Source organism: Ranitomeya variabilis, chromosome 3 (assembly GCF_051348905.1).
Source record: "Ranitomeya variabilis isolate aRanVar5 chromosome 3, aRanVar5.hap1, whole genome shotgun sequence".
NCBI lineage: Eukaryota > Metazoa > Chordata > Amphibia > Anura > Dendrobatidae > Ranitomeya > Ranitomeya variabilis.
Window position 1 is genome coordinate 116,003,163 of NC_135234.1, and position 23,517 is coordinate 116,026,679.

At 44.6% G+C, this 23,517-nt stretch overlaps 1 protein-coding gene across 2 annotated transcripts; it reads left to right on the forward strand.

Annotated features, from left to right (window-relative positions):
- Positions 1-7,096: 7,096 nt before the first annotated feature.
- Positions 7,097-22,577, forward strand: HSF5 (heat shock transcription factor 5). 2 transcript variants are annotated; one of them, XM_077294569.1, is made up of 7 exons: positions 7,097-9,514; positions 9,568-10,249; positions 14,664-15,014; positions 18,653-18,750; positions 19,836-20,156; positions 21,004-21,157; positions 22,313-22,577. In XM_077294569.1, exons 2-6 carry the CDS (start codon positions 9,733-9,735, stop codon positions 21,151-21,153), a joined length of 1,437 nt encoding a protein of 478 aa, XP_077150684.1. In that variant the 5' UTR covers positions 7,097-9,514; positions 9,568-9,732; the 3' UTR covers positions 21,154-21,157; positions 22,313-22,577. The 2 variants fall into 2 exon arrangements, with proteins under 2 accessions (XP_077150684.1, XP_077150683.1); XM_077294568.1 differs by having other exon boundaries at positions 7,097-10,249.
- The last annotated feature ends 940 nt before the right edge of the window (positions 22,578-23,517 follow it).

Consider the following 23,517-nt stretch of genomic DNA (forward strand, 5'->3'; position numbering starts at 1 on the left):
TTGTCATGCTTCAATAGTCTCCATGGGAGACTAGAAGTTGCCATAACCCGATCGGCTCTGCTACATACAGGCGATGATCAGATAGCCTGTATGTAGCAGAATTTCTGACTTGCTATGTGCGTCGACCACCAGGCAGGGGTCACCGATGGGTGAGATTTCTGGCGCGCTTGCCAGAAACGCACACTAAATGCCGCTGTCAAGAGATTGACAGCGGCATTTAACGGGTTAACAGTTGCGGTCTGGGTCCTGGGAGGCTTTTTATAGCGTCACTATGAGGCCAATCTTTGTCATCTGCTTTGTGCATGTACTACTGTCTGTCTGGTTTCTGATCTGGTTCCGTCCCCATTGTGATTCTTGCCTGCCATTTCTGTACCGTCTATTGCCCGTTATGGTTTACTGATCTCTTGCTACGTCCTGATTATTCTTCTGACTGCTCCTGTGTACTGCGCCGACCTCTCTGTGTTTGACTTTGGCTTGTGTGACTACTTGTTTTCCTGTCACCCCTTTTTACATCCCTGGGGTCTCCTCTCCCTTTTGCACTTTTCCCCCGAAGCCGCTACAGCCCCGCGCTGTAGACTTATACAGCAGCGCTAGGCTCCGCCCACCCCCTCTGACTCACGGTCATGTGACCACAGGTCCTGTTTGCCTTCTCTGGAGATGGGCCAGCTCCTACAAGCACCACTGGTACCGCTCTCACGGCTCCCTGGTGTAACAAGGCTGTCTCCATCACCAGACATCCAGGCTTACCCCCTGAGCAGCCGCCGGTGAGTGCCCATCGGGGAGCTGGTTATTACAGTAAGTAAATTTATTGTAATACAAATATATATGCAAGACAAAAAAAACACAAGTTTAAAAACAATTAAAAAGCCATCAGGGCTAATGTAAATACCAGCTGGAGGACCAAATAAGGGCCAACCAGACTCCTCCATTGTATGCACCTGGGGTATACTATACTATGAATATTACACACCAAAAGGGTCCCGGGAAAAGAGCTGTTCAATAACAATAATAATAATTTTATTTCTATAGTGCCAACATAGTCCGCAGCACTTTACTTCTTAAAGGGGACTTGTACAGACAATAGACATTACAGCATAACAATAATCACATAAATCAATAGCTACCAAGAGGAATGAGGGTCCTGCTCACAAATTTACAGTCTATGAGGAAATAGGGGAGACACGAAAGGTAGATGGTAACAATTGCTTTCATTGTTCTGACCAGCCATAGTGTAGTAGATAGGGTGTTCATGTAATGCTGCATGGACTGGTTATCAGCCAGAATATGTAACAGTACAGACATAGAGGGCTATTAAATGCATAAAGCATGTGAGAATATGATACGAGGAATCTGGTTACGGTAAAAATTTTGAATGCGCAACACAGGGATAGTTACATTATTGTTTTGAGGCGGTAAACCAGTCTGAAGAAATGTGTTTTAGGGCACACTTAAAACTGTGGGGAATGGGGATTAATCGAATTATCCTGGGTAGTACATTGCAAAAAATTGCAGCAGCACGTGAGAAGTCTTGGAGACAGGAGTGGGAGGTTCTGATTATTGAGGATATTAACTTCAGGTCATTAGCAGAACGGAGGGCACGGGTAGGGTGGTAGGCTGAGACCAGGGAGGAGATGTAGGGTGGTGCTGAGCCATGGAGTGCTTTGTGGGTGAGAGTGATAAGTTTATATTGAATTCTGCAGTGGATGGGTAACCAGTACAATGACAACGTAGAGGCATCGGTGAAACGGTTGGTGAGGAATATGATCCTGACTGCAGCATTCAGGTCAGATTGGAGCGGGGAGAGTTTGGTAAGAGGGAGGCCGATTAGTAGAGAGTTACAATAGTCCAGACGAGAATGAATAAGAAAAACAGTAAGAGTTTTTGCAGAGTCGCAAGTAAGAAAAGGTCGAATTCTTGAAATGTTTTTGAGGTGCAGATAACAAGAGCGAGCCAGAGATCGGATGTGGGGGGTGAATGAAAGCTCGAAATCAAGTATGACCCCAAGGCAGCGGGCATGTTGCTGGGGAGTTATGGAGGAACCACACATGGAAATGGCAATGTCGGGCATAGGTACATTAGTAGAGGGAAACACAAGGAGTTCACTCTTTGACAGGTTCAGTTTCAGATAGAGGGAGGATATGATGTTAGAGACAGCGATAAGACAAACACTGATGTTATCTAAAAAGGCAGGCGTGATATCAGGAGCAGAAGTGTATAATTGGGTGTCATCATCATAGAGATGGGACTGGAAACCAAATCTACTGATTGTTTGACCAATAGGGGCGGTATACAAAGAGAAGAGGAGGGGGCCTAGGACTGATCCTTGAGGAACCCCAACAGTAAGGGGAAGATGAGAGGAGGAAGAGCCAGCAAAAGATACAGTGAAGGAGCGGTCAGAGAGATAGGAGGAGAACCAGGAGAGAACGGTGTCCATGAGGCCGATGGACCGGAGCATAGTGAGGAGGAACTGATGATCCAGAGTCAAATGCTGCAGAGAGATCCAAGAGAATTAGCATGGAGTAGTGACCTTTAGATTTAGCTGTTAGTAGATGATTAGAGACTTTAGTGAGGGCAGTTTCAGTACAGTGTAAGGCTGTGTGCACACGTAGCAGATTTTTTGCGTTTTTTTCGCGGTTTTTCGCTATAAAAACGCTATAAAACCGCGAAAAAAACGCTAACATTAAGCATCCTATGTAACAGATTGCAATCCGCATTTTTTGTGCACATGCTGCATCTTTTTCCTGAGCGGAATCGCAATCCAGAAAAAAACGCAGCATGTTCATTAAAATTGCGGAATCGCGGCGATTCTGCACACCTAGGAGTGCATTGATCTGCTTACTTCCCGCACGGGGCTGTGCACACCATGCGGGAAGTAAGCAGATCAAGTGCGGTTGGTACCCAGGGTGGAGGAGAGGAGACTCTCCTCCACGGACTGGGCACCATATAAGTGGTAAAAAAAAAAGAATTAAAATAAAAAATAGCGATATACTCACCCTCTGGCGGCAAGACCTTCTCAGAGGCTTCCGAGGTGTGTGTGAAGGACCTGCGATGACGTCGCGGTCACATGACCGCGATGACGTCGCGGTCACGTGACCACTACGTCAATGGAAGGTCCTGAACACACAGCATTAGGAACGGAAGCCGCTGAGGTGAGTATAACCTTTTTTTTTATTTTTTTTATTATTTTTAACATTCTATCTTTTACTATAGATGCTGCATAGGCTGCATCTATAGTAAAAAGTTGGTCACACTTGTCAAACACTATGTTTGACAAGTGTGACCAACCTGTCAAACAGTTTTCCAAGCGATGCTACAGATCGCTTGGAAAACGCTAGCACTCTGCAAGCTAATTATGCTTGCAAAACACTAGTTTTCTGCGGGTATATGCATGCAAATTCTGCATGCGATATACCCGCGGCAGGAGGCGCAGAATTGCCGCGGAAATTTCCGCGGCAATTCTGCTACGTGTGAACTCAGCCTAAAGAGCGGAAACCAGATTGAAGAGGGTCAAGAAGAGAGTTATCTGAGAGATAGCAGTGGACCAAGCGTTCCAGGAGTTTAGAGATGAAGGGAAGATTAGAGACAGGTCTATAGTTAGCAGCACAGTTTTGGCTGAGGGATGTTTTTTTTAAGTAATGGATGTATGATGGCAAGCTTAAATGAGGAGGGAAAGATACCGGAAGAGAGAGAAATAGGTTGAATACTTTTGTTAGGTGAGTGGTGACAGCTGGGGAAATGGACTAGAGATGTGACGGAATGGGGTCACTGGTGCAAGTAGTAGGGCGAGAAGATGCAAGGAGCCTGATTACTGCTTCTTCTGTGACTGGTTCAAAATCACAGATGTCATCCGTGTATTATCAGTGTGCACATGGGCAGGACGTTTTGCAGCCTGAGCTGCTGATAAAAAATGGACATGCGTAACATGTGCGCACCACCACAAAATACAATGGGTGTGCGTGTGTCCGTATTTGCGGTCCTTAAAAAACTACCCCATACAAACGTGGAAAACAGACACCGTACGTTGTAGTGCGATTGGTGATTGGCGGAGGGCCCGAGTCCTGAGAACTTTTATTGATTGTTTAAATCAAGGTTTAGAAAAACGAAGGCTAAGGGGTGATCTTATGTTAATGTATAAATATATGAGGGGACAGTACAAAGACCTTTCTGATGATCTTTTTAATCATAGACCGGTGACAGGGACAAGGGGGCATCCTCTACGTCTGGAGGAAAGAAGGTTTAAGCATAATAACAGACGCGGATTCTTTACTGTAAGAGCAGTGAGACTATGGAACTCTTTGCCATATGATGTTGTAATGAGTGATTCGTTACTTAAATTTAAGAGGAGACTGGATACCTTCCTGGAAAAGTATAATGTTACAGGGTAAATATTAGATTCTTTGATAGGGCGTTGATCCAGGGAACTAGTCTGATTGCCGTATGTGGGGTCGGGAAGGAATTTTTTTCCCCATGGTGGAGATTACTCTTACCACATGGGGTTTTTTTGCCTTCCCCTGGATCAACATGTTAGGGCATGTTAGGCTATGGGTTGAACTAGATGGACTTAAAGTCTTCCTTCAACCTTAATAACTATGTTACTATGTTACTATGTAAGGGGTATCAAACTGAGCCGGGTAAAGGGGACGCACATAGAAAAAATTTGAATATGAAGAGCCGTGTTCTTTGCGGGAGAAGATTACATTTTCAGTGATACCATTATTTTTCCATATGACATTTTAATCATCATCTTTTTTTGGCGTGTTTATCACATGGGTTATGATACAGGTCTTCCCTTTTTACTTCAATTTTTACATAAAACAGCACTTTTGATGGCCAAATAATATTCTAGTATTTTTTAATTCTTTATTTTACATTTTCTTTTAAATGTTTTCTTTTTTTGACCCCCAATTGGGCCCATACAGTAATATAGCTTTTTGAATTAGCCCCATAAAGTAATTCTGGCCCCCATCATGCAATAATGTCCTCTGTACTATAATAATGTCCCCAATAAGGTAATAATATCCCCAATCCTGTAATGTCTCTTGTCCGGTAATAATGTCCCCTGTCCTATAATATCCCTCATCCTGTAATAATGTTCTCTGTCCTGTAATAATGTCCGCTGTCCTAAAATAATATTCCTCACCCTGTAATAATATCCCTCACCCTGTAATAATGTCCTCTGTCCTGTAATAATGTCACCTGTCCTGTCATAATGTCCCCCACTCTGTAATAATGTCCCCATGTCCTATAATAATATCCCTCACTCTGTAATAATATCCCTTGTCCTGTAATAAAGTCCTCTGTCCTGTAATAATGTCGCTTGTCCTGTAATAAATCCTCTGTCCTGTAATAATGTTGCTTGTCCTCTAATAATGTCCCTCAGGATGTAAGAATGTCCCAGTCATGTAAGTGTCCTGTGTCTTATAGTACCCCAAGCTTGTAATAATGTCTCCTGTCCTGTACTAATGGTCCCAATCCTGTAATAATGTCCCCTGTCCTGTAATAATGTCCCCATCCTGGTTCCATCTTATAGAAATCGCCCCATCCTTGTCTCCTTCTTGTAACAATGTCCCCCATTCGCTGCTCTTTGCGTACACAAATAAATTCATCTCACCTGACCTCTCTCCCTTGGCAAGGATGCACATTTAGTTGAAAAGAAGCACTGATATCAGCGGTCCCTGGCTGGGCCTAAGGGCCGCACAACGGAGCCTCAGGAGTCGCATGCCACCCTCAGGCTCTGTATTTTAGACCCCTGCTTTAAAAAAAGGTGCAGGACCACTCAGCTAACCCTCGGAGAGTGGGCACAACACAGTATGGACTCACAAACTTCCAAAACATCTGTGCTTATGCTCCTAGGATCAGCTGAGTGTGACTATTTAAGGGGTTGTTTGGTCTAAGTGATAAGACTGCAGCTTTATGAATCCCCCCATAGCAGGCACTGTGCGCTGCAGAGATTCACGGGTTTCTGAGATGAGAGCGGCAGGTAGTTATGCGTTATGCATACTCCTGACCAGGTCCCATCTAGTGGGTGCGGCCTTGCTCCACACACTTGTATTGTATGGAGTGAGGCCATGCCCACTAGTCAGGCTCTGGCCGGGGGTATGTATAACTCGTACATACCCGCTGGTCCCGGCTCAGATACTGGCGAAACTCTGCAGCGCAGTCCGTGCTGCAGCTGATCTCTGACCTCCTCTTCATGTTCAATCCGTACACGGCGGGGGTCAGTGACGCCTGCGCTGATTGGGCGCCGGGGTCATGTGTCACAACACCGTAAGAGCCCCGGGACCGCGAGTGCCAACGCCGCTGGAACGGCACCAGCACGGAAGGGGAGTATAGGCTTTTTTTATTTTATCGGGGCCAAACATTTAGCTCCAGGGGTCGTCCTAGTAGTGCACAGCCCCCTTAATGGCCACAGTGTGAATGTGCACCTACAGATTACACTATCAGGTGTGCTGGTTCTGGTTTTTGGTGTCCTTCCCTTGCTTGTTGGGCAAATAAAAACCCAATCCCGCGAACTGGTGGAAAAATCCATTGTGGGTTTAGGAAGATGGCGACAACCCACATTTTTTAACCACTGAAATAAGACCTGTTCGGTGTCCCCGCACTGTGTGACCTGGGGGATCATGTCACTGGGTCATTTTTACCACATATTGAACACTTAAAATGGCAGAATGGTTTTTTTTTTTCACCATTTCACAATACTTGGGATTTTTTTGGCCATTTGTTCAGGACAGTGGACGGTAAAGCTAACAAGCCTTCACACAGTTATGTCTATGGGGAAAAAAGAAATAAAAACCTGTGTCATGTGGCTGTGTCCTTGGTTTAGTTAGCCTTTCATATTCCACAGAAGAACCTAGAAGTGGGCCAGCAGGGACCCCAGAGCAGTAGGAAGCCCCCTGTACAGCACCGCGGTCACAGGAAGCTGCTGTCACCAGAAGAACGGAGTCAGCAGCCTTCCAATGTCTAATGGCACTGCACTGGCCAATTATATTGCCGCTTTTACTTTGTTAGGGCAAGGTAAGAATTGTAAGAAGTGATCTTATTGGCCGCTTCCTGTTTGCACTGTTGCACGTTGTGCGCTCGGCTATACTTGCCTGCCGCCTTCTTCCATTAGCGCCGCTTCTCCCCGAGGAGCTGAAGTGGCAGCGCGCCCGGTTCTCCTGATTGAGCCTTCATCTGCTGGGGCCCGCAGTCCTCCACATAATAACCGCCGCCATCTCTGTCCCCTGAGGCGGCCGCGTGAATCCTCTCAAGGATCCGCACGCGGCAAAACTCGAAGCCTGATTGGTCGGAGTTTGGAATTTTAAATGCGCACTTGGGGAGCGTCGGTAACAACGGTTCTAGAAGCGCCGAGAACGGGAGAGACCGGAGAGAAGCCACGTCCTGCCGCTGACGGGGACAGACTGTGCAGTGTAGTCACATCGGGCCATATTGTCAGTGTGTGACCTTGTACTGAACACTGCACTGACCAGTGCCATCAGACTGACCACTGCAGATCGGTGCCATCAGACAGACCACTGCAGATCGGTGCCATCAGACTGACCACAGCAGATCTGTGCCATCAGACTGACCACTGCAGATCGGTGCCATCAGACTGACCACTGCAGATCAGTGCCATCAGACTGACCACTGCAGATCGGTGCCATCAGACTGACCACTGCAGATCGGTGCCATCAGACTGACCACTGCAGATCGGTGCCATCAGACTGACCACTGCAGATCGGTGCCATCAGACTGACCACTGCAGATCGGTGCCATCAGACTGACCACTGCAGATCGGTGCCATCAGACTGACCACTGCAGATCGGTGCCATCAGACAGACCACTGCAGATCGGTGCCATCAGACTGACCACTGCAGATTGGTGCCATCAGACTGACCACTGCAGATCGGTGCCATCAGACTGAACACTGCAGATCGGTGCCATCAGACTGACCACTGCACTGATCGGTGCCATCAGACTGACCACAGCAGATCGGTGCCATCAGACTGAACACTGCAGATCGGTGCCATCAGACTGAACACTGCACTGATCGGTGCCATCAGACAGACCACAGCAGATCGGTGCCATCAGACTGAACACTGCAGATCGATGCTGTTATACAGACCACTGCACTGATCGGTGCCATCTGACTGACCACAGCAGATCGGTGCCATCAGACTGACCACAGCAGATCGGTGCAATCAGACTGACCACAGCAGATCGGTGCCATCAGACTGACCACAGCAGATCGGTGCCATCAGACAGACCACTGCAGATCGGTGCCATCAGACTGACCACTGCCCAGATCGGTGCTATTATACAGACCACTGCAGATCAGTGCTATCATACTTACCACTGCTCAGACACTGCCCAGATCGGTGCTATTATACAGACCACTGCAGATCGGTGGTATCATACTTACCACTGCTCAGACACTGCCCAGATCGGTGTCATCAGACAAAACACTGCTTAGATCGGTGCCATCAGACAGACCACTGCCCAGATCGGTGCTATCATACTGACCACTGCACAGATCGGTGCCATCATACGGACTACTGCAGATCGGTGCCATCATACTGACCACTGCCCAGATTGGTGCCATCGTACTGACCACTGCCCAGATTGGTGCCATCATACTGACTACTGCCCAGATTGGTGCCATCATACGGACCACTGCCCAGATTGGTGCCATCATATGTACCACTGCCCAAATTGGTGCCATCATACTAACCATTGCCTAGATTGGTGCCTTCATACAGACCACTGCCCAGATTGGTGCCATCGTACTGACCACTGCCCAGATTGGTGCCATCATACTGACCACTGCCCAGATTGGTGCCATCATACGGACCACTGCCCAGATTGGTGCCATCATACGGACCACTGCCCAGATTGGTGCCATCATACGGACCACTGCCCAGATTGATGCCTTCAGACAGACCAATGCCCAGATCGGTGCCATCATACTGACCACTGCCCAGATTGGTACCATCATACTCACCACTGTCCAGATTGGTGACATTGTACTGACCACTGCCCAGATCGGTACCATCATACTCACCACTGCCCAGATTGATGACATCATACTGAACACTGCACAGATTGGTGCCATCATACTCACCACTGCCCAGATTGGTGACATCGTACTGACCACTGCCCAGATCGGTGCCATCATACTGACCACTGCCCAGATCATACAATTAAGGTTGCAATTGTATAATCCAGGTGTGAGATCTTGTGGATCCTATGTGATCTAATCCTTTTTACTGTATAGATCACACATAGTTTATAGTTTTGCACGTGTGCAGTTCACACTTGAGGTTATATGCTATCCATCTGATATAATACTCATGTGACATCATAGTTACCTGTGAGGTAATTTAGGTCACGTATAAGATTTTATATCAGAGGCTCTATCCATACAGTATACACACGAGTCCGGATATATAGATTACATGTTACATTATATTTACATGTGATGTTGTTATCACATGTTAGAGTTAACTCGATAGGTTATATAGGTGAGGTTATACAAGTGAGATCATACACAGGTCATACAGGTGACATTATACCTGAAAGGTCGTACAGATGAGAACATATATGTGAGGTCATAGCTGAGAGTCCATACACTTGAGGTTATACTTGTGAGGTTATATACAGAAGTAAGGTCATACACATTGAGGTCAAACAGGTGAGGTCCTACAAGTGACATCCATCGCATTAAACTCTAATAGTTCACGTTAGTTTCCATCAATGGAACCAGAAGAGACTTCTGTGTCAACTCTGATCAATCCCAACAACTTCCCTGCCAAGCTGTGGCATCTCGTGAATAGCCCCCGCTACCATTCCATCCGCTGGAACTCCATCGGGGATGGTGTTATCATTGACCAACAGTTATTTGAGACTGAACTACTTTGCCCTACAAAGGGAATTAATGAGACTCCTGAATGGTTTAAGACGACTAACTTCAATAGCTTTATCCGTCAGCTCAATCTCTATGGCTTCAGGAAATTAATGATGGGATCAGGCAGCAGTGCCGGCGTTCATTCTCCTTTTTTGGTTACGAGAGTTGTTGACGGCAGCACTCACCATTTCTACAATGACCATTTTCAAAAAGGACGACCAGATCTGCTTGTCAATATAAAGAGACTGACAAGCACTAACAAAGCCAAGCTGGCAGCGGGCCTGGAAATAAATTCTCGGCCACCAAGTCGCTTCCAGAAATCACTTACCGTCTCCAGGACAGAGGAGAGTACAGGAGTTTCCCAGGGTAAGAATGGGTTGTACTTGACCAAAGTGTAGCATCTTGGAATTACAGATGTGCAATGATAAAGCAAGTCTCCCCGGCTTGTAGTGAGACATGTTGTCCTTCCTAAATCCTTTAATGGGGTATTTTGGTGAGAATAAATTATCACCTGTCCATAAGTTCTACGTCAATAGGGGTCCAACTCCTGTGATCCCCCCAAATCGCCAGAATAGGGCACTTTTATCCCTATTAGAGCTGTGGTGCACATGCTTAACCGCTGTTCCATCCATTCCCCATGGGTCTGCCAGAGAAAGCCGAGTACAGTGTTATGGCAGTCCCATAGGGAATGAATGGAGCTGCAATCTGCAGTTCTGTTCTAAGGCTATGTTCACAAAAGGATCCATTTTTTGGTTACTGGATCCATTTCAAATGAAATAAAAAGGATGGATATTTATCTGATCAGTTTTCCATAGACTTCAATGTTTAAAAAAAAAAAACGGATCCAGTTGAAATAACTTTTTTTAAACCGGACAAAAAAGTTGTGTCAACTTTTTTACACACAAATTGCTGCTGGATCTGTTCTAACTGATGATGATTACTGGACATGTGAACAAAGCCTAACGTATAAAAGTGCTCTTTTCTGTAGATTGTAGACGTTATCAAATATCCTTTTTAAGGGCTCATTTCCACTTGCGAGACATACGGCCGGGTCTCGCAGGTTCAAACCCTCTTCTGGCGCCGGCACTCCAGAGCGGAGCGTGCGGCCACACAGCAATACATGGTGCCGCACGCTCCGCTCCCAAGTGCCGGCGCCAGAAGAGGGTTTTAACCTGCGAAACTCGGCCGTATGTCTCGCAAGTGGAAATGAGCCCTTATAGGTGATAACTTCTTCTAACCTGCGTTCCCCATTAAGCACAGGCCATGGTTGCAGGCATTTTGGAGGGAAATTAAATTTCCTTCTACAGCCCGTCAGCAGGCACTGTGCCATTTCCCATAGGCGCGCAATGAACTACCAATTATACAGTTGGCGTCAAATTTTTCATTAAAAAAAATTGGCTGCAAAATATGTCAAAAGAAGGCCCCCTAGGTAGATTTCTTATGTATTCCCTAGCTAAACTGTTATGTAGACCCCGAGGGTCAGATTTATTTCCCTGGGGCTTTTGTAGCTCTCTCTGCGGCTAAGAGAATGGTTAGATGAGACGGGTTTGTGAACACACATTTACTAGTGGATCCAAGTCAGAAATCTAAGGTTGTCACCCACATTTCTGCTGCAGTTTTGATGTGTCCATTCAATAGGACCAGTATACAAGCAATCCACAAGAATAAGCAACAAGCTACTTCTCACAGATATTTTTCTGCAGCTAAAATTAAAAAAAAAAAAAAATGGGGAAAAAATGTTTCTAAGGCCAGTGTCACACTTGCGTGTGCAATGTGAGGATCTCGCGCATCAATACCCGACACTGCCGCCAGCACTCAGGACCTGAGCGTGCGGCTGCATGTATTTCTATTTCTATGTAGCTGAACACTCCGGTCCTGAGTGCCGGCGGCAGTGCCGGGTATTGACTCACATTGCACTCGCAAGTGTGACCCCGGCGTAAAGTAGAGAATCTGTCCAGGGTATTGTTCACCACTTTTATTGGGTCACCAGAATTAGGTTATTTTTTCTGTGGCACAGTGCATGTGAACGAGGCTATAAAATCCCTTTTTATATGCATTGGATGTGGATTTTTAAAGAGGTTATTCCATATCTGGGGACTCAAACGCTGGATCTCCCCTCGGTCCTGAAAGGGGGGCTCCGGAATCCTACCTCTTGGATATTACATAGTGTTCTGCAGGAACCAGATAGTGCTGCTCACACTGTCGGGGTATACGGTGGACGCTGCTCACACTGTCGGGGTAATAATAATAATAATAATTTTTATTTATATAGCGCCAACACATTCCGCAGCGCTTTACAACTTATAGAGGGGACTTGTACAGACAATAGACATTACAGCATAACAGAAATCACAATTCAAAACAGATACCAGGAGGAATGAGGGCCCTGCTCGCAAGCTTACAATCTATGAGGAAAAGGGGAGACACGAGAGGTGGATGGTAACAATTGCTTTAGTTATTTGGACCAGCCATAATGTAAGGCTCGGGTGTTCATGTAAAGCTGCATGAACCAGTTAACTATACGGTGGATTCTGCTCACACTGTCGGGGTATACGGTGGATGCTGCTCACACTGTTGGGGTATACGGTGGATATTTCCATGCAGTGCTCAGATAATGGTTAGGTTTACACAAGCGTATGAAAAGATCTTCAGTTTCATCCAATAAACTCAGACAATTGTTTTCGCACTTGTCTTCTGCGTACAGTCTGTTTTTTACAGCAGCAGCTGTAAATATAATTTACAAGACCATTTACAGTTTCCTATGTGAAAGTATTGCATCGTATCCATAAAAATCACATGCTGTACTGTGGCTTCAAGGGGCATTTCATTTTTTGGGTGCACCCTTAGACTTAAAGGGAGTCTGTCACCCCCAAAATCGTATATGAGCTGCGGCCACTGGCATCAGGGGCTTATCTACAGCATTCTGTAATGCATTCTGTAATGCTGTAGATAAGCCCCAATGTAACCTGAAAGGTAACGTTCACATTTGCGTTGTTGGGCGCAGCGTCCCCGACGCAACGCAAAACGCATATACAACACAGCGTTTTTTGACGCATGCGTTCAACGTTTACATGAATTTTGGCCGCAGAAAAACTGCATCATGTAGCATCGGCTGCGCCCGGACTGTTGCGCCCAAATGACGCATGTGTCAGACAACGCTAGACAACGCACACCGGCGCATGCCCATGCGCCCCCCATGTTAAAGATAGGGGCGCATGACGCATGCGTCGGTATCCGTTGGCGACGCTGCGCCCAACAACGCAAATGTGAACGTAGGTATAGATGAGAAATAAAGTTTATATTATACTCACCCAGTGGTGGTCCGGGTCCGATGGGCATCGCGGTCCAGTCCAGCGTCTCCTATCTTCATACGATGACGCCCCTGGGTGAGTATAATATAACCTTTATTTCTTATCTTTCAGGTTAAATCGGGGGCTTATCTACAGCATTACAGAATGCTGTAGATAAGCCCCTGATGCCGGTGGCCGCAGCTCATATACGAGTTTGGGGGTGACAGACTCCCTTTAAATGGGGGAGTCTGATCCAACACATAAAAGAAGCTAGTACATGCTTCCATTTTTTCACACGCAGATTTGACCAGTAAAGAAAATCGCACATCTGCACTACCCCATTGAATATCATTGGTCTGAGTGCGATCCGCTGTTTCACTGTCAGCACTTAGACCAAAAATGTGAATTTGGCCAAACAGTGATGACATGAGAAGTGGCTGTGACTGCTCAGATCTTTATTCCATGATCTGCTCTCCTTTATGACCATTGGAGACAGGAGCACAAGCAACAACAGGACGCCTAATATGTAGGACTGTCTTTATTCCTGTAAAAAAACGTATGTAAGTTGCTTCCAAACCCTTTTCTGCAGTCTATTTACCTGCCTTCATCTGCATTGATGCCAAAGCCTACTCCTTTGGAGTACAGATGATGGCAGTGACAGGGTTAGCACCTGTCTCCTCTTTGGAGTACTGTACTTATCAGATCAATCTCCTGCAGCAGCTTATCCTTGGAGTAAGGGTACCGTCACACAGTGCAATTTTGATCGCTACGACGGCACGATTCGTGACGTTCCAGCGATGCATTTACGATATCGCTGTGTCTGACACACTACTGCGATCCGGATCCCCGCTGAGAATCGTACGTCGTAGCAGATCGTTTGAAACTTTCTTTCGTTGTCTAGTGTCCCGCTGTGGCGGCATGATTGCATCGTGTGACACAGGTTGTATACGATGTGCGCACAGTAACCAACGGCTTCTACATCGCAAATACGTCATGAAATTATCGCTCCAGCGCCGTGTATTGCAACGTGTGACCGCAGTATACGACGCTGGAGCGATACTTATACGACGCTGCAACGTCACGAATCGTGCCGTCGTAGCGATGAAAATGGCACTGTGTGACGGTACCCTAAGTGAGACACAGGTGCTGAACCTTTCACTGCTATTATCTGTACTCCAAATGAGTATTTTCCTAAATCAATGCAGCTAAAGGCAGGCAAAGAGCAGGGTGTGGAAGCTACTATAAAATTATTTTTTTACAGGAGTGAAAGCAAATTCTCTAATACATTGATTTGCAAAGTTTAATAAAATTATTCAAAAATAAATAATTTAAAAAAAGAAACATATATATATTTTTTAAAATAAAAGTTTAGCTACTCTTTAAGTCTTACTTTAAGTCTGACACGGCACTTTTTAGAGATGTACGTTTCTATTCCAATGAATATACCAATTTCTGTACATTGTGTAAAATTGTATTTTTCTAATCTGTAGGAGTGGTGACTGTTGATCAGATTAACAGAACTCGCAGACTTGAAAACATTTCTCCATATCCATATGTCAACCCGCCATCCCATAACCATAACACTTCTATCCCTCTGAGGACATGGTCACATTCCTTCGGCCTTCACCATGGACAGTTTGCCTCTCATTCATCATTTGCAGAAAGGGGAATGTTTTATCCTGTCCTGCAGCGCTTTCCAACAGACCTCACTTACACTATGCAGTCTACGGCCACGTCGGTACATGTGCAACGAGGTCATTCTGCCATGCTGGGACCAGTGCAAAGATACAGAAGCTATATGCCACATGCTGTACAGTACCCACAGGCATTTTACCCAACAGGTGAGTTGTGCTCCGTTATTAGACAAGTGTAGCTGCTGTAACCTGCTTTGTAGGCCTCTGGTATTAGTAGGCCTCTGGGCCCCATCGCAAAAGTCCTAATTGAGTCCCTCTCAGCACCACCCAAACCAGTACTCAGTGGAGTAGTCTGGGTTATCTCTCCCAACTTTTAAAATCAGCATACAGTACAGAGCAAAAGTTTGGACACACCTCATTTAAAGATTTTTCTGCATTTTCATGACTATGCAAATTGTACATTCACACTGAAGGCATCAAAATTATGAATCAACACATGTGGAATTATATACTTAACAACAAAGTGTGAAACAACTGAAAATATGTCTTATATTCTAGGTTCGTCAAAGTAGCCACCTTTTGCTTTGATGACTGCTTTGCACACTCTTGGCATTCTCTTGATGAACTTCAAGAGGTAGTCACCGGAAATGGTTTTCACTTCATAGGTGTGCCCTGTCAGGTTTAATAAGTGGGATTTCTTGCCTTATAAATGGTTTTGGGACCATCAGTTGTGTTGTGCAGAAGTCTGGTGGATACACAGCTGATGGTCCTACTAAATAGACTGTTAGAATTTGTATTATGGCAAGAAAAAAGCAGCTAAGCAAAGAAAAACGAGTGGCCATTATTACTTTAAGAAATGAAGGTCAGTCAGTCTGAAAAATTGGGAAAACTTTGAAAGTGTCCCCAAGTGCAGTGGCAAAAACCATCAAGCGCTACAAAGAAACTGGTTCTCATGGAAAGGAAGACCAAGAGTCACCTCTGCTTCTGAGGATAAGTTTATCCGAGTCACCAGCCTCAGAAATCGCAGGTTAACAGCAGCTCAGATTAGAGACCAGGTCAATGCCACACAGAGTTCTAGCAGCAGACACATCTCTACAACAACTGTTAAGAGGAGACTTTGTGCAGCAGGCCTTCATGGTAAAGTAGCTGCTAGGAAACCACTGCTAAGGACAGGCAACACGCAGAAGAGACTTGTTTGAGCTAAAGAACACAAGGAATAGACATTAGACCAGTGGAAATCTGTGCTTTGGTCTGATGAGTCCAAATTTGAGATCTTTGGATCCAACCACCGTGTCTTTAAATGAGGTGTGTCCAAACTTTTTCTCTGTACTGTATATATTGCAGCAAGTACACAGTAATTATGCCGATACTGTAGTTCCTTAACATCTCACACCTCGCCCCTTATAGAGTGAAATGCCTTCAAAAATGCTTCCCATACTGTATGATACTCCCACTGTGAATTCCCCACACACACAGTATGATGACACCATAGTGCCTCCACCAAAGTATGATGCTGCCACAATGCCCCCTTCTGCCACAGTAACCCCAAGACAGTACACCTCTCACAGCATGATGCGCCTAAAGTGCCTCCCAACACAGTATAGCCCAACAGCTCCACTATATGTCTAGCATGATGACCCCACAGCCGCCTTTACTCAGTGTGATAGTTCCCATTGGAAGTAGGAGACCCCATATAGTCAGTATGAGGACCTCCACACACAGTATAAGGGCTCCCACATACACAATATGATAGCCCCAACAGATCCCACAGGCCGTATGAGGGGCCACCCACAAAGTAAAATGTCACCCATAGCCCCCCACAAAGTATGAGTGCCCTCACAGAAGACCCCCACACTGTATAAGGAAACCCACACATAATATCATGTACCCTACAGCTATCCACATAGTGTTTAGGAACCCCACACACAATATTATGGTCCCATAGCCCTCTACCTACTTTAAGGGCCACCAAAACCGTATGAGGAACCACACAAAATTTGATAGCCCTGCAGCCCCCGCACACAGTATGATGCCCTTCAAGGCATCATGTCGCCCACAAGTACTGACAATAAAAAAATACAAACTACTCACCTTCTGCCATTGCCCTGATGTCTGCTCCAGTGAGTACACTGTGCAGACTGAGGCTCCATCTGCGCAGGAGACACAATCTAATGACGTAATTGTGGAGTCATGCAGAGGCAGCGGCTGAATGGTGCAGCAGGGAGCAATCGGTTCCCCGCTGCGCCACGTTATTTAACGGTATCTGCATTGTGTGGTTGCTGATACCATTGGAATTATGGCAAGAGGCATTGGAAGATGTAGGGGCCTTTGTACCCAATACTGGGCCCTCCTTCAGCTCAAAGGCCGCATAATGGCCATATAGCCTTCCGCTAGGGATTGTACGTCCCTGAATACAGCCAGGTGACATTAGTTTTACTGCAATTATCATTAGTAGCAATGTAGACCACTCTAAAATTTCCCAGGTTGTTGTTTTTGCTAATTTTCACCTCTGTACTATTTAAAAGGCTTGTCTGAGATTTTAAAAAAATTGTCTAAGAGCAGAAAATGTTAAGGAAAGGAAAATAATTAATACTCACCTTTGCAATTTCCCACAGTTTCGGTCCCCACGTGCATGTGATCCCAGCCGGTATTTGTTTACTTCCCTGCAGTGATCATTTCATGTTCATGCATATGTCCTCTGCAGGTGATCACTGGCTTCACTGGTGATACTCAAATGTATGGCACAACGTTAGTAAGGCCAGTAATTGGCTGCAGTGGCCACCTGGATTTACACAATGTCATTACTACAGTGATGTAAACAGTGACCAGCAGGGACTACCAGAGCATCAACACGTGTCAGGAATTGGATTTGTTTGTCAAATTCCTCAAAATATCAGAAAACCCCTTTAAGTTGTCTGATAGGGATATACTGTACATAGGTGATGGAACAGTTGGGTGGATACGTGTTAGGGGTGTCCTGTAGATAGGTGATGGGACAGTTGGATGAATATGTGATAGGGGTGTCCTGTAGATCGGTGATTGGACAGTTGAGTAGATAGGGGTGTCGTGTAGATAGGTGATGGGACAGTTGGGTGGATAGGTGATAGGGTTCTCCTGTACATAGGTGATGGGACAGTTGGGTGCATAGGTGATAGGGTTCTCCTGTATAGGTGATAGGGTTCTCCTGTACATAGGTGATGGGACAGTTGGGTGGATAGGTGATAGGGGTGTTGTGTAGATAGGTGATGGAACAGTTGGGTGGATAGGTGATAGAGGTGTCCTGTAGATAGGTGATGGGACAGTTGGGTGGATAGGTGATAGGGGTGTCGTGTAGATATGTGATGGGAGTTGGGTGGATAGGTGATAGGGGTGTCGTTTAGGTATGTGATGGGACAGTTGAGTGGATAGGTGATAGGGGTGTCATGTAGATAGGTGATGGGACAGTTGGGTGGATAGGTGATAGGGGTGTCGTGTAGATATGAGATGTAACAGTTGAGTGGATAGGTGATAGGGTTGTCAAGTAGATAGGTGATGGGACAGTTCTGTGGATAAGCGATAAGGTAGTTGGGTGGATAGGTGATAGTGCCATCCTGTGGATAGGTGATGACACAGTTGGGTGCAAAGGTGATAGGGTCATCCTGTGGACAGTTGATGGGGGGCAGTTGGGTAGATATGTGATAGGGTTATCCTATGGATAGGTGATTAGTTGGAAATATGGGACATCTTTAAGTGTCTATATTTGAGTGGTTTCTTCATTCTTTTTTAAGGAGAAAAATACACATTATTATATAATGCATTTAATGGTATTTGATTCCAATTCCATTTGTTGTTCACTTCCCATCTAGCTGTTCTGCCATGCTGCACAACTCCAGCTCATTTACACCACCTCAGTGGCTGCTCCAGCCCCGCAGTCCCCTCATATCAACACTGCGGCTATTTTCAGGTTAGTATAATTAAAATGTAACCTGACTCAAAGGATACTTAACGAATCTTAACGTCTGCAAATGTTTGGTATTTTGATGACGTGTTTATTAGATGGATGCCTTACGCATACCACCCCCAAAGCTTTATAGCTTTGTCCTTTAATGTAATAGTAATTCGTATGTCCTGACTGTTCCAACTTCTGTGCTGGTGTTACCATTCCTCATATTTTGAAAGGAACTGTAGAGATGAGAAGCAGATCTTTTCAGATCCGCTCTTTGAAGCCTGGAAGCTATGGTCATATTTTATTGTTCTGAAGAATTTCTCTGCTAGAACCACCAACAATCAGCTATAATCTGTGTCCGAACCTATCAACACGTGTCTCGGCAGTACTTTTGTGGGTGAAATTACGCATTACATATTTTTCATAACTAACACTCATGTGATTCTGTATATTTCCATACCTACTTTGATGAAAGCTGATCGGTTATTATGAGCAGCACAGTCATGGCTTTTGCAGGGTGCTGGCTGAATGTAGCATCTCACAGCCACCACAGTTCCAACTGATATGGGGTTGCCTGTGATGATACGACTCTTTATCCCTGATAAAGTGAAAAAAAATCTCCAACTACATAAAATATTGTTATAACTCAGGTTTTTCACATTTTTTCTAAATATATTTGCATTGCATATTTAGTATTCACATAGTAGCATGGACCGGTTATGCCGTAGGGTGCTCTTAGCTATTCACTTGGAAATAGAGTGTGTGCTGTTCTGTCCCCTAAGCTCCTGTATCCAGTATTGGAGCATCGTTATAGGGTCACATTACACCCCATACTGGATAGATGAGAGAGTGCACAACACTATAATATGCCCATTGCATAGATATAAGCAGACCACAGCATGGACCATAGCTAGTCCACAGTGCAAAGCTACTGTATTATACCATGTATCTAGAATAACTGTTATTGTGAACACTCCGGCCTATAATCATTTAAGCAACATTGACTATCAACTGGTTTATATGTTTTATCAACCTTTTATAGCAAAGAGCACAAGACAGATGTATAAAGCAGATTATAATCCATTATTTGTCCCACTGCACAGAGCCCTGCAATGCATCCTTCATTTTCTATGGAGTTCTTTCACACAAATTGGTCATCGAGCGATTCAGATGAGTTAAGGGAGATGAATCTGGCGCCTGTTTCCCAGTTTGCAGATGTCCTACAATCTTCTTCTCCATCGGAAGTGATGAAACTGGATACAGTAGAAAGCCTTTTGGAGCCAGCAGCATCAGCTTTACAAAATGCTTCCGTGTCAATGAGCCTAGGATATGATGAGGCCTATCGTAGTCAGGCTAAACAGTTTGAATTGTTACAACTCTTAAATGCTGATATCACCACTGAGGCTTTATTAACTGATCACCCTGTAAGTTGCCAAACTTCATTATCTACAGTTAATGTCGATCCTCTCACTAGTGATCACACAGAAGTAAGTAGTAACATAGGTTTCCTATGTAATGTCTAGACTACTGCAAAACATGAATATGGAAAAATCAATGCAAAACACATTGGCCTGGTTCATCAAAACTTTTCGTCCAGAATTCTGGTGTAAAATGCTTTGAAAAGTTACAAAATTTTAACGCAATGCGTGGCAGGAACATGGTCTGCACACATCACGGCTCCTGGCCAGGGAAGGAAGCAAAACAGACAGGTCAGCATGGGATCGCAAATGACTTTTTCTGTGAGGTAAAACATTTTTTCTGTGAGGTAAATCATTGTTTTTAAACAGGCAGAGAAATGTTTTACCTCACAGAAAGCAGCAGCTGTGAGCCGATACCGTCATGTCTGTATACTATTTTTTGCATCCTCTGCTGCCCAGCTGTACTTTCAGGTCATGTTCCCGCACAGTCAGACACAACTATTAGGCCACGTTCACTCGTACAGTATTTGGTCAGTATTTTACCTCAGTATTTGTAAGCCTAAACCAGGAGTGGGTAAATAATGCAGAAGTGGTGCAAATGTTTCTATTATACTTTTCCTCTGATTGTTCACCTCCAGATTATGGCTTACAAATACTGAGGTAAAATACTGAACATATGAACGTGGCCTTACATGGGCCACAGATTTATAAGATTATCTCAGAAAAAGAACATTTTTGTTTTACACATCCAATTGTGGAACTTATTATTATTATTCCAAGTTCTATTAATTAAAATATACTCTATTCTTGGGACATCCCCTTTAATGCTGCTTTTCCTTTTTTGCTTGTTAAGGTTGACATGAATGCATCTTCTGATGTAGACGTAACCTTGTGTGTTGATGAAGTAGACTTACTCACTTCTGATACTACTTTTTCACTGAGTCAAAAAGCAACATGTGAACACAAGGAGGATACAAGTGAGATATCCCAATTAGAAAACTAAGCAGGTACAGTACATTTTTGTCCATAGGGTATAGTAGTGTTTAAGACCAAGCCATTTATGCTCATTTCATCTGAGCCTTACATTTGGCGTATACATGGCTCCTCGCATCTATCACAGATGTCTCCATTAGGATCCATTCAACTAATGGAGGCCAAAATAGTTAGTAAATAAGGCATTTTACTGAAAAATCGTATCAATGTTGATTAAATCTGGTCAAATATAATTGCAATGCAAGGACTTAAAATATTATGTATGGAGAAACCCTAAGGGAATGTTCAGACCTTTTTTCTGGTGCCGTGCATGTGTCCATTTTCAAGAACATAGTGCATTAGACGACAGGAAGAATTCACGGCTACGTTACAGTGCTTTTGACAGATTTTTGCAGCGATGAAATGAGCTGTCTGAAAAGCTGTCTATTCATTATTGAATAAAGCAGTTGTCATAAATAATTTAGTCAGGAGCTTAGTTCATTTACTTAAGGCTCAATTAGATGGCCAATCTTGGCATGTTAACGAGCGTCAAATTGCTTCACACAAGTCAAATGGTGCTCGTTTTACTATCCCATGGGCTAATAAATACTGTATGGGGACAAACAATTGGTAATAAGAACATTCCGTCCCAGTACAGCATCATATTTTTGGCAGAACAGTCCCCATTTAGGCTGGGGTCACACGGCAGTATATTTTCTCATCTGGTCAATTATGCAAATCACACACTGATCAAACTCTGGTCATAGTATGATCTGATTCTCTCGGATAAGGAGAAGAAGGAGAAAAAAAAATCTGTATTCTTCATTGTGTCAGTCCATGGAAATCGGACTGTGCTCAGATATAATCCTAGTGCAGTCCGATATTTTCCACGGACTCATTGACTTGCATGACCGAGTGCAATCTGAATGTCAGATCAAACTCGGGCAGGCTGCAATTTTTGCTCTGGACCGACTCTGTTCAAAGGAAACATGGGACATGTGCATGACCCCATGGAAAAACATTAGTCCAGGTGCAATCTGAAGTTTTATCGCATTGCATTTTGGACCAAAAATACACTCGTCCACACCTGCCCTTATACGAGGGAATCCATGGCCGACATTTATTATGTGATAAAATATTTCTTCCTATAATAAGAAATGCTATCGTAACGTGTAACTGTCTTTTCTCAGATCTGAATCTTCTGGTAGAGGTGGCCTGCACAGGAGAGAAGTTTGTACAGAAAGAAGAATTAAAATAATTTAATGGATTATTTGGTAGTTATGTCATGAGATATTTTCATGGTGAATGTTACAAGTGGGATTGTATTCCATTTGAGTATTGTTTGAAGAATTTGTTGTACTTTTTAATAGATTTACGATATGCTAGACATACTAGAATATATATGTATACATATATAAGAGTTGTTTTTATGCTAGGTAAGAATAAAAAAAATTATTGGAGTGTTATTTATGTCATATTTCATAATTTGTTTATATGTGCACATAGAAAACTTGCTACTGCAACAGGTTACAAAACAAAAGGAGTTGGCTTCAACATATACTTTCTTAGGACTGCCACATTGTATAACTGATATAAACATGAGACTATGAAAAACGATTGTCGTCTGTCACTTGTAAAGCTACGTCTTGAATATGGGTCAGAGTTTTGGGCTCTATACTGTGAAAACGATGTAAGGAAGCTGGAGAGGATCTGAAGGTCTGGGTTTGTAGCGCACACCCGGTGTCCGGTGCTGAACTCCGAACACGGACTTCTCCTGGATGTCCATTCTACAGTTCGGGGAGGCGAGAGAGTGTTCAGGTCCCTATTGATTTCAATGTAATTCGGCTTCAAGTTCAAACCAAACTTTGGACTAGAGGTTGGACAAACCCAGACTTCCATGGGGCTGCTCATCTCTAGGAGGGAGTTAAAGGGAACCTGTCACCACGTTTTTGGAAGATGGGATAAAAATAGCGTTAAATAGGGGCAGAGGTGGGCGTTACATTAGTGTGTGTGTTATGCGTTTATTACCCACCTAAGTTGCCGAAATAACTTTGCAAAGTCTCCGTTTTCGCCTGTCAATCAGGCTGGTCAGGTCACATGGGCGTGGTGTCTTCACCCAGATTTGGCGTAGTTTTCCGTTGGTGGCGTAGTGGTGTGCGCATGCCCAAAGTCCGGAATCCTCTTCCAGGGGATTTAAAATAGCGCGGTGTTCGTTATTGCATTGGTGATCGGTGGGCGCGGCCATCTTCCTTTGGCCGCGCGTGCGCAGAAGCGGCGCTCTGCTGGCCGCGGCTTCAGGAAAATGGCCGCGGGATGCCGCGCGTGCGCAGATGGATATCGCGGCGGCCATTTTCCTGAAGCCGCGGCCAGCAGAGCGCCGCTTCTGCGCACGCGC

What these genes read in the sequence shown, in the direction of transcription:
- HSF5 (XM_077294568.1), top strand. Translation starts at nt 9,733, where the DNA reads ATGGAACCAGAAGAGACTTCTGTGTCAACTCTGATCAATCCCAACAAC. An exon ending in GAGTACAGGAGTTTCCCAGG is followed by an intron (nt 10,250 to 14,663) that starts GTAAGAATGGGT and finishes TCTAATCTGTAG; the next exon opens with GAGTGGTGACTGTTGATCAG. An exon ending in CTTTATTAACTGATCACCCT is followed by an intron (nt 20,157 to 21,003) that starts GTAAGTTGCCAA and finishes TTGCTTGTTAAG; the next exon opens with GTTGACATGAATGCATCTTC.